Below are 12,054 nucleotides of genomic sequence, written 5' to 3' on the forward strand. Positions count from 1 at the left end.
TATGCCTTAATTATAAGAGAAATTTGATTATTTGGAGATAAACTTCAATTTAAATATAATTCTCTATTTTTATCTATTAAAATTTAATTTAAATCAATCTTAAACTAATGGGAGATATATGCAAATAATAAAAAATAATCAAAAAGGTAAAATGTAATTAAATTTTCATCAAATTAATTATAAAAGACATCAATACCCTTATTTTGATATATATACATTACTCTTAGTTAATGATACATATGTCTTTACTTAATAAAATATTAAGATAATATAATTATTAAAAAATAATGTGCAATATTATATATCTAAAAAAATTAACTGCTGAACCGGTAATATCTTTCGTTCCTATTATACCCCTAAAGATCTTAATCGTTAGATCTTCATCAAATTGATTGATAAAGAATTAATTCTATTGCACGGATGAAACCCTCTAGTTTTGAGCATGGATTTGAACCCAATCCGTTTTGGCCCATCCAGATGATCTGCATCGATTGAATCTCAGATCCGTGGACAAAACCCATTTCTTCCATTGGTGAGAAAATTGCTGATGATGCCAACTTGGCAGTGCTACTGAAAGAGCGAGCGAGCGAGCGAGAGAGAGAGAGAGAGAGAGAGAGAGAGAGAGAGAGATGGGGTTGGTGGCGATGATCTTGGAGCACCCGGAGGAGCTATACCCTCTCGTAAAGTTAAAGATGGCGGCGGCACGAATCGAGAAGCAGATCCCGGCGGAGGAGCACTGGGCCTTCTCTTACACCATGCTGCGAAAGGTCTCTCGAAGCTTCGCCCTCGTCATCCAGCAGCTCGGCCCCGAGCTCCGCAATGCTGTACGGTTAATCTATCTCTCTCGACTATTTCTATCCATTTGATCTGTTTGGGCTCCTCTCTCTTGTGGATTTTCTCGCCTTCTTTTTGATGGATCAAGGATCTACATTAGTTCTTTCTGATGTGTAGGGTCATGCACGATGTGGACTGATCGATTAGTTTGAGAAGAATTTCTGATGAGATATTCTTGCTAGGAGATTCGTATATCGAAAAAGATTTTAAGTGAATGCATGAGTTTGTACTCTTAAACTTGATTGGAGTTAGATTAGAAATCGTTTTTTTGTTGTTGTTGTAACAGAGGGAGTTTTCATTCAAGTCTATCTTGTACCTAATTTTGTTTTTCTTATTCTTTCTATGGTTTGGTCTCACACACGATTTTCGACTGTGCGCAACAGTAATCATTCAAATTGCTCACTTTATCTAGACACTGCAATACTTGTTACCATGGGATATGCACCACAGCCTTTGAATTTATTTTGGCAAATCCTCTGTAGCTCATTTCTTTTTTTTTTTCTTTTTTTTTTGGTTCTTCTGGATCACTTCTTGCGAAAATTTTCTTGCTAATATAATGAGATTGTTATACCAATGGGCATCTTTGCAATGTTCCAAACTGGGAACCTTTATGAGTTTTCCATCTTTCTTTTATGCGCTCTTTCACTCTTTTGGCCATTATGGATTTGACAAAGTGTGTTTAATGTATGATTGCTAGAGAACACCTTTCAACCTGCAGAGTACCGTTTGAGTTCTTTCCAAGCATTTTAATACACATAAAATTAAAGTCTGTATAAAATCCTTTCATGTCTATTATTTCTTCTTGTGAAGTTATACTGTCCCATGCTTGTGTGCTAGCAAGATGCATTTTGTAAGTTTAAAACATTACATATGTTATTCTAAGTTTCTCCTCGTTTTTTTGTAGATCTGTATTTTCTATTTGGTCCTCAGAGCCCTTGATACAGTTGGTCAGTTCCCTCATCTTTTCTCTAATTTTCTACAGTAGTTATTAGATTGTAATTGCTATTCACTTTGAGGCTTCTTAAATTTTTGGTCATTGCAACAAACTATTAGTTGAAATAGTGCTTGAGTGCTCGGAGTATTTGGTTTTATGTAATGTAAGTGCATATGCTTACACTTACATATCAGCACATGTATACTAGGTGTGTCAAAATAAATGAGCAGCTTAGGTTCAGCTTGAGCTAAGGAGCCTAAACAAATTTCTGGGCTCGAATTGAATTTTGAGCCTAGTCTGAGCCGGAGCGAGTCGCTCAAACTAGACTCAAAAAATTATTTATTAATATTATATATAAGTGTATTCATAACAATTAGATCTTTGATCTAATGGTTCCTATCTCTACCTAAATATTTATAACCATTAGGGTTTTGTCTGGCTCATCTTGAAAATAGCATAATTTTAGACTTGGGCTCGGCTTAGGCTTGGTTCAGCTAGACTAGCTCGGCTTAAAAATAAGCTTGATTCAAGCTCAGGCTTGGCTTAGGCTTAGTTTGGCTCGGCTTGAGCTCAACCAGACTCGAGCTAAGCCGAGCCTGAATAAAAAATTAGACTCAAAATTAACTTTGACCCGAGCCTGAGCTAGAGCCGACTCGCTCTGGCTCGTCTCGTTTACATCCCTAGTGTGTACTGTGACAAATATTTTATGCATATATGAAATGTCCACATCTATATTTTCTTCTTACATCACACACTCTAAAATGAATTAAAGACACTAGACACAACAATCATCCAATAAAAATAACATCACATGGTTATTACTTATTTGCACAAGTCCCCCTAGCTGATTAAGGTATTTAGGGTATTTAGCAAGTCTCATACAAAGGAAAACTGATATGCTTTTGAGGAAAAAATAAACTTTAGCATTTTGTGATATCTTATTTAAGATTAAACAATAGCTGAAAGGCTCTGTTGCAAGGGGAACTCATGTGATTTACTTATTTGCCAATATTTTATGCATGGGATCCTGTATTTCTTTTGGCTTCATAGATTTAGTGATTTACATCTCTTCTTCCTGAGAAAATTAGCAAACACTAAGCTTACTGTTATCATTAATCATATTGCAGAGGATGATACTAGCATTCCTACAGAGATAAAAGTGCCAATTCTGGAGTCTTTCCATCGTCATATTTATGATCGTGACTGGCATTTCTCATGTAAGTGTCATGGAGTGATTCATGTGGACCCTCGTTGGAGTCTTTAAGTTTTTGTTTTTGTTATTGTAGGTCTTATGAATAGTATGATATGTCATACTTTAATTCATCGCAAATTTCTACTCAAGAGGACAAACTCTCATTCCGTTTATAGTATATTTACATTGTCTCATGTGCTACTTGATTAGGACTTTTTTAGTCCCATTCATGAAAATATAGCTACATTACAATTATTCTATTAAGATTAACAAAAGAGTAATTCCATCTGTCATTTATAGATATATTGTCTTTTGGATGTAAATTTTTATGTTTTTTTTTTCTGTTAGGTGGGACAAAGGACTACAAAGTTCTGATGGATAAATTACATCTCGTCTCAACTGCTTTTTTAGAGCTTGAGACAAGGTCAATTCTTTAACTGAATTCAAATTCTGTTCCAACTATTTGTGGAAATTCATAAGCTCTTAGCAATATGTTTGTTAATTTCACAGGCTACTTTTCTACTGTCCCTTTTAAGAAGAATTGGGTGGAGATAACATCTAGAGAGGTTTAGTGAGTTGGATATCATAAGGACACCAAATCCCCAAAATCATTGCTTCTCAAAAGAACATGAAAATATATAAAGTAAACAAGAACACATTCATGACACAGTTGAATAAGACATTCCAAACTCATCTATCACCATGGCTTAAGTCATAAGCAAGAACAACTACTCAGTAATAATACAGAATTTCTATAACCAGAATAGACAAGCTACTGTATATGGAAAACTAGGGAGAGAACCATTGGACATCACCTGGAAAACCTCTGCACTCTGTATAATGAACAGTTCAAAGTGGTTTTACATACACCGAATAATTGCATGGACCTCTTGATGTTGTCTCTTTTGCACATATTCCATCTCCTTTGTTCCTCACTTCTTGTGTGAAGCCATCCACTTAACGATTTCCATCAAGTCCATGTGCACTCAGATCCACAATCTTGAAGATTAGGGCATTGTCAATGTCAAGTATAAATTGAAGTGGGAATTTATATGGACATATATATAGGGCTTATCATTCACCAGGACGATGCTCCAACTGAACAATCAAGTTGGACCATTATTTTATGTTTCTGTTTTGATTCTGTTGTGCCTCGACAATATTGCATATCATTGATGAAATAACTGTTTCAGTTGAGCTTCAAAATATTTAGGCAGAAGGATTTGTTTCTGGTGTACCTTGGTGATCATGTCTATGATTACTATTAGTTTCTTTATCTTGGGTTGAATACTTGGGAAGGATTCAAGAAGTCCTATGATAGTCTGTGCAAGTTCCAAATTAGATCTGCTTGTTTGGAGGCTTGTGCCATGGGAACTAATATCATCTTTTATAACTGCAGCGTTTCAGTTATTTAGCGGTACCTCCTTTACAATCTTTGGGAGGCAAATTCCTTGATTTGTTTTTCTTATTCTTAAGGAGGTGTAGAAAGAATTGTGCTGTACTCCATTTACTGCTTGATATGCATCTCAGCATTTGCATTTTCCTACAACACATCTGCTCCAATGCAAATGACTTGTTTCAGAAATATTGATACTGATGTTGCTTTTTTGGATTTTCAGTTATCAAGAAGCAATTGAAGAAATTACCAAGAAAATGGGAGCTGGAATGGCAAAATTTATATTGAAAGAGGTTTGAAATCTGAGAAATCAATGGCATTAGGATTTATTCATAACAACCAAGCACAAATGGAGTAACTGTATAAGTAAACTTAAGTAAGCTTTACTTATCAAGTGGGTATAATCATATGACATAAATTGGACATCCGTCTTTCTACCTCTCAAATGAAATCTGTTGATAATATATATACTTATAATATATTGGTATACAGTTTAATGTGTTCTTGTCATTGGAGTTGAAAGAGTTCATGCTTCTCTTTTTTCTGGATATTACCTGATGTTCAATGTTTCAAAAAGGGTTTTGTGTACATGACATCATATAGAGCTAATGGAGCCTATGGGATGGGGCATGCTGCCTTGAGACTAAGACCCTAAACAAGAGAATATCCATAAAAAAGAGTTCATGAAAGGTGCCAAAAACATAGAGATGGCTGGGAGCCTGGAGGATCTAACTGTCATGGGGCCTGCCATGGTCTTTTTTCTAGAACAGTGCAGTTTTCTTTGTTTAGCAACTAAATATTATGTTTTTAGTTTAGAAAGATCAAGCATACTAGCTACTTTGCATTGAGCTAGAATGCTTCTTTTGACATATTTTATTACGCTTCAGCTAGAAAACTGCAAACTATAATGCTGCCTGAGGTCATCTTCCTATTCGACATTGTTTGCACTCTTACCCTTGATGCACTGTGTACTCAATCTGCTGGCCAGAATATGATATGATCAGTTGACTGACCTTGCTAATGCCAGCTGTTTTTGCAGTATCTACAGCTTTTGTGGTAACTTGTTGAAATATTATTACAAGATTTAGTCAGACTTGACTTTGTATATTCAGCTTTCTGACCTTATAGATCATTTATTTAACAAAACACATTCATTTGATATTTCTTAATTTCTCTGAACTGAATATGAGCCTTCTTTTCTTTCTACAGGTTGAAACAGTTGATGACTATGATGAGTATTGTCACTACGTGGCTGGGCTTGTAGGTTTAGGACTCTCTAAGCTGTTTTATGCTTCTAGATTAGAAGAACTAGCTTCAGATTCACTTTCCAATTCAATGGGTTTATTTCTTCAGGTATAAATCTGTCAATTGATAATGAATACAATGATGGTGGTGTGTTGGACTATTCCCTGTCCAACTACTTAAGCATTTGTTGACCTTCTTTAAAATGCAGAAAACAAATATAATTCGGGACTATTTGGAAGACATAAATGAGATACCGAAGTCACGCATGTTCTGGCCTCGAGAAATATGGAATAAATATGCAAACAAACTTGAGGTTTATCAACCGTACTTTGGCATTTCACCTTCAAAATCTTGGTTTCTGTTTCCATATTCTTTAACATCTACTTTCAGTCTTCTGTCTTCATCATGAGAAAATTAGTTGCTATAGATAGCTTTATTTTCTGGCACAACATAATTCTCATATACCAGAACTGCTACATTCAGGATTTTAAATATGAGGAAAATTCTGCAAAGGCAGTGCAATGCTTGAATGACTTGGTAACTAATGCTCTGATGCATGCTGAAGACTGCCTTCAGTACATGTCTGCTTTGAAGGATCTCGCAATCTTCCGATTTTGTGCCATTCCTCAGGTTTGTTTGGTTATTTAGTCTGTCCATGAAAATTGAAGCAGCTAAGCAGAAAAACACTGGGCATTGCTGTTTTATTTACCTTGTTTCTGAAATTGAAGAATTCTATTGCTACTCAATGTGTTCTTAGTTGCTAAATTTCTTTTTGATTTTACTTTTTCGTACTAGTATGTATAGATTATTTCCCTTTTCTTATGGGAGAGATAACGATTTCATTTTGGTGAAGAGGCTGTTATCTCTTGAAAAACCCAAAAGGACGGTAGTGGATAATACTTGTACCGAGGAAACATTGAATTACCAACTTAAGTGTTACTAAATATCATTTTCATCCTTGAAAACATTATTCTTCTACTTCAATGGACATCATGTGACCAGTGACCATTTACTCACATTCAATAACCTTACTTGGCAGTGGCTATGTCTTGGTTCTATTTGAATGAAGAGGAAAGAGAACACCCACCTGCTTGTTGACAAGCCATGCGCCATGATATGTTCAATGTCATCCAAAGGGCATCAAATGTTTGACAGCCACAGAAGGAGCATTGGGCAGATGACAAAGAGCCTCTTTGTGCATAGTTGCATACTACCCTAGAGGAGAATGTAGAATTAAGTCATTAACACCACATATTAAACATTTTAACAACCACACATACGGTGACAAAGCCTACAGAACATGAAAATCTTGTCAACATAGGAATGCACAATTTTTGCCTTGTGTAATTGTCTGTTGAATCTGCAACCACGGGCAGAGGAGATTCCCTTTTTGTCATTATATCTGGAATTACATTAATTGTAAGTAGAAGCCCTTTCATTAGTTTTATTTTACCTTTTATTTTTTAGTTATCTTCTTCCTTCTCATGCTACATGATAAGTTCTAAAAATGTTCTTAACCTTTATTTTTTTCTCTTTCCCTTTTTAACTTGTTCTGAGTTAACTATTATCATCGTTCAATCGGAAATCTCATCTTTTGACTTGTGAGAATGCATGTTTATTATTTTTTCATTGTATTAGATCATGGCAATTGGCACCCTAGCTCTATGCTATAACAATGTGGAGATCTTTAGAGGAGTAGTGAAAATGAGACGTGGTAAGAAAATTCTACTTCAAAGTTTCTTTTACTGAATAATAACCATTGTGTATTTATTCAGTTTCCTTTTGCTAGTATTCTCATGTTTCTCATTTTTTTTCTTAACTATATCTTCATATGTCTGGTAATCACCAGTTTACCATAAAAAAATATTGTCTTGTCATGTCATGGGTGTTCAATTAGGATAAATGAATTTTGAGTACAATATACTGCAAACTTGCTCTATTTTCTGACAAGTGATTTTTTCCCCTGGTTGTGATGATAATTTGAAATCTTATTTTCTCGAATTTGTGTGTTATATCCCATATGATAAAATTTATGGGCAAATCCCTTCATACCCTGGTATGTACTTTTCACACATTCATGAATTTCTAGATGCGACTTTCATCTGGAAATGAGGAATATTATCAAGAATAAAGTTGCTTTATGAGTCAATATGGCATTCTCTAAGTGACCCTTATGTGTCAATACAGTTTATCTGGCATTCTCTAAGCGACCCTGATGTGTCAATATAGTTTATCTGGCATTCTCTAAGTGACCCTTATGTGTCAATACAGTTTATCTGGCATTCTCTAAGCGACCCTGATGTGTCAATATAGTTTATCTGGCATTCTCTAAGTGACCCATATGTGTCAATATAGATTATTTGGCATTCTCTAAGTGACCCTTATGTGTCAATATAGTTTATATGGCATTCTCTCAGTGACCTTTCTAAAGGACATCCCCATGCACAAGGCTCCTATCAATATGGTGTTTGGGAACAGAAGCTGCACACTGTCATATCGTCATTATTGAAGTGGTTGTTTTCTTGACTTGAACAGTTGAACCCATGGCCTCTTAGATGGTAGGGCAAGCTTTACTGTCATACCAAGTCCTTAAGAGAACCTGTTCTAACCCATAAAGTTGATTGAATAAGATTTGTAACCATTGGTGTAATATTTAGATGAATACTTGCCTCTTAGATATGTACAAGCCTTATTATCACACCAAGTGATCATTGGTGCAAGTTTAATCCTGTTAACAGGATTAAACATGATTTAGGATGCCAATGAATTTTTAAAATTTAGCATTCTGACATTAGAAGATGTTGGTTGTTGGCAAGGAGGAAATGGTAGGGATCTTATCCATGTACCATAACCTTTTATTTGCCATTTGCCTATTTGTTAAATGAAGTGATTTTTAATCATTTAAAGTTTGAAAGTATTACTCATTTAGCATCTGTAGCCTTTGAAAATAAACAAAAAAAAAAAAGGAAGTGCCTTATAATATAGCCAATGGGTATCCACTTGATAAGCATAGCCGCCTTAAAGTTACTCTTTTCATTCTTTGAAATATGGTAGCAGTTGATTTACAGAGGGTTTAGCATAGGCAATAAAATACAAGAGCAATCTGTATTGCTGTACACCACCTACCACCTTTCCCTTTACTAATACTCTATGCCACTGTTTTGCCATACTCATGTAACAGTAGATTCTTCCTTGATGGAAGAGGCATGCATATTGCTAACTATAGTATTAACCAATAAAATTCATATTTCATTGACTTATTAATACTGCTTATATCTTACGGCAACTCAATGCTGCATCTTAATGATGGTTCGCTTTTCATTGTTTAATTCTAGGACTGGTTGCCAGGGTGATCTACCAAACAAAAAACATGTCAGATGTCTACGGTGCTTTCTATGAATTTTCTTCTTTAATTAAGTCTAAGGTATCGTGCTTGACTGGTTTAATTGTGATCTATGTACACAAATATCTCTTTTTATTTGTTTATTTCTGAGAAAGATAGGAATTATCCCATTAGAATAATATAAATTAAATTAAATTAACTATCTCTGGAATGTTTAACTTCTATTTGTTATAAGTTCGTCATTGGTAGGACAATGCTTCATTTTCATGCACTTCCATGCAAGTTTCTTATACTTTGTATATCATCTCCTGCAAACACTTTGTGCTTTGGGTTCTTCTCACAATAAAATAAAAATAAAATTAGTTAGAAAATGTTTGTCTTATTCACACATACGCTTGCTCTTATTATTGAAGATAAAAGATGAAACTGGTTTCTTTGTTTTAATCGTCATTTTGGTGAGTTGCACGCGAAAAAATTCACATGATACTTGAATGTTTCTAGTCATTATGCTTACAGCACAAATGCTCAAGGATTTCCTTGTAATGCATGTTGGTTAGCATGGTTCACATATGTTCTTTCAAAAACATAGAAGGATAGTAACAAGATAGTTCAGAACTTATTCTTGCTAACATTTTTTAGCTTCAACCTGTAGATGTCCTTAAGGCTCCATAATTATGTGAACCTTAGACAGGATGAGAATATTCTCTGCAGGTTGATGCGAGTGATCCGAATGCCTCTCTTACCCTTAAGCGTGTAGAAGCAATACAGAGGACTTGCATGTCTTCCGGTTTGCTAAATCGAAGGTTTGTCATCGTTGTGAAAAGTGGTACTGATGCCTGTTGTCTGCTTATTGATTTTACATTGGGTTCTGCAGGGGATATCACTTATATGAGAGCAAGTTACGGTACAACTCAGTTCTGGTGAGTTCTCAACAAACCAGTCCATGATACTGATGCTATTGTCTATATTTATCTAAACTTTTCCTGCCTAACTTCACCCAGATCATGGTCGTGCTTCTTCTGTTGTCTATCCTATTTGCCACTTTAACAATCAAGTGGTAGTTAATTGCAAGTTTGGAGGGGTATTTATCAAGAGATGAAATGGTTCGCTCAGTTCCAATGTAAGTTAATATTTCTAGATGGCCATTGTAATATTTCATTTGTAGAACCGAGCACATCTCTGAGACTGCTGTACGATGCCTACAAATTTCTGCAGCTAAATGTAGAGTTTTTGACTGAACTAGATCTATTTTAAAGTTTATGTACCAAAATAGATAACTCCTAAACTTAAATACCAATCTATGGGGAGTCGTTTAGGCATGGGTCATGAAACACTTATTATTAAAATATACATACCTCTTACGTTGGTGGAACACATAATTTTCACATGACATATTGATCAGTATTTCTATATAGTACTAAGATAAATAAGCTAAAATTTTACCAAAATAATCTAAAAGCAAATTAAAATAATTTAAATATTCACAGGTTACTGCAAGCCTTAAAATATATATTCATATTTTCACGAACATTCATAACCTGCAGGGAGAGGAAAAATAACAATTAATGCAATAAATAAATGACATAATTATATTTATCCTTGCCTAATCCTCAGCTGCCACAATGTTACATTTCCATAATCCGGAAGCGTATCCGAGTTGATATTATAAGCGTTTCTTGTTTGTTAAGCTCATCATCTCCTTGAATTGTGATGGATATTCTCTTTCTTTTTTCCAGCTCATATTTTGCTCAATCCGAGATTGTACGAGGAAGCCATGATCAAAATACTATTACACTATTAGATAGGTTGGTGGAGATGATCTACTATTTATTGTTTCTCCCTCAATTTTTGAAGCATAATGACAAAACATGTTGCAAACCGACCGCATGGGTTAGAGTTGAGCCGCGTCAGTTACTTAATTTTATTTTATTGTTTTAAATTTTAAATAAATCAGATAATTCGCATGTGGATTTGATCCGCTAGAAATTTTACTCCTATAAATAAGGGTGGACATGTGTTGATAATTACATTGAAGAAATCTGAATTTAGCTAAATTATTATTTTTGTCCTTATTTTTTATCATAGCCCTTAGATCGCTTTATCTTTCTAGGAGTAGATTATAGCCGTAGAAATATCCCAACTTTCTAAATCTTTGCCATCTTACTCTACATCTGAAACACCCACTTCTAAAAATCACGTGTTCCTCACGTAGAGAGATCCACGTGATTTTCACATGACCTGTCAGTGAAATAATCTCACAAAGTATTTGGGATAAGTCTATAAATACCATAATAATCCAAGCAAATAATCCAAAGTTATAATTATTACAAGCCTCAACAAGCCTCTAGTAATACAAGTCCATACACAAATTTTAAGCATAAAAACCCTCGCTGGGGATAAAGTCCAACTAGGGATAACAGAATAAATAATACTAATAGGAAAACAAATATGCTAATCCTCGATATCCATGTCCTCCATAATTAGCTCTAAAATATTTCCACCAAAAGGGCGGTGAGCACAGGGCCCAGCAAGTATAATTCAATAGTAATCTATAAATATTGTATTGCATGATAAATAAAAATGCATAACCATAATTATGAACATATCAAGTAAATGTGTACAATACAATTTTGAATAAACTTTTATCATCGTATCTCAATATACATAAAAATCCACATAGAAACTGTGTCATTAATATCATATTTCACAAAGCAACATAGTATCAAGGGGGACTAGTCATCTAGCGGTATTATCGCCCATACATGCCTGACGACGTTGCATATGACCGATTGTCTGTGGCCATCAGACTAAGGACCCCAGTCATAGGCCTATCATCACTGCTCTAGTAAATCATCATACAAGGCAGAATCATTACTTATAGCTAAATCATTGCACAAAGCAGAATCATCACATATAGCGAGTAAGAGCTCACAACTCGATAGACGCCTTAACCATTCGTCCTCGGGTACCGATAGAATTATAACCCTACCTCTCAATCATCTTACTAATATCATTCTAGACTAGTCTCTAAATAGGGCAGTGTAATCACTTGAATGCTCCACCAGCTAACAACCTCAAGTGTAGACCGCTAATATAATACTATATAATAT

At 34.8% G+C, this 12,054-nt stretch overlaps 1 protein-coding gene across 2 annotated transcripts; it reads left to right on the forward strand.

Annotated features, from left to right (window-relative positions):
- The first annotated feature begins 479 nt into the window (after positions 1–479).
- On the forward strand, positions 480–11,016 carry LOC140789270 (squalene synthase 1-like). 2 transcript variants are annotated; one of them, XR_012109139.1, is made up of 14 exons: positions 514–824; positions 1,739–1,781; positions 2,896–2,985; positions 3,309–3,384; positions 4,580–4,649; positions 5,566–5,709; positions 5,810–5,914; positions 6,085–6,231; positions 7,240–7,315; positions 8,937–9,025; positions 9,656–9,747; positions 9,819–9,864; positions 9,946–10,064; positions 10,681–11,016. XR_012109139.1 is itself a non-coding variant. In XM_073138907.1 (13 exons), exons 1-13 carry the CDS (start codon positions 630–632, stop codon positions 10,003–10,005), a joined length of 1,233 nt encoding a protein of 410 aa, XP_072995008.1. In that variant the 5' UTR covers positions 480–629; the 3' UTR covers positions 10,006–10,183. The 2 variants fall into 2 exon arrangements, 1 of the variants encoding a protein (XP_072995008.1); XM_073138907.1 differs by lacking the exon at positions 10,681–11,016 and having other exon boundaries at positions 480–824; positions 9,946–10,183.
- Positions 11,017–12,054: the final 1,038 nt, after the last annotated feature.

The sequence above is a fragment of the Typha latifolia genome, chromosome 5 (assembly GCF_019914945.1).
Source record: "Typha latifolia isolate L0001 chromosome 5, TyphaL0001v2, whole genome shotgun sequence".
In the NCBI taxonomy this organism is placed as follows: Eukaryota; Viridiplantae; Streptophyta; class Magnoliopsida; order Poales; family Typhaceae; genus Typha; species Typha latifolia.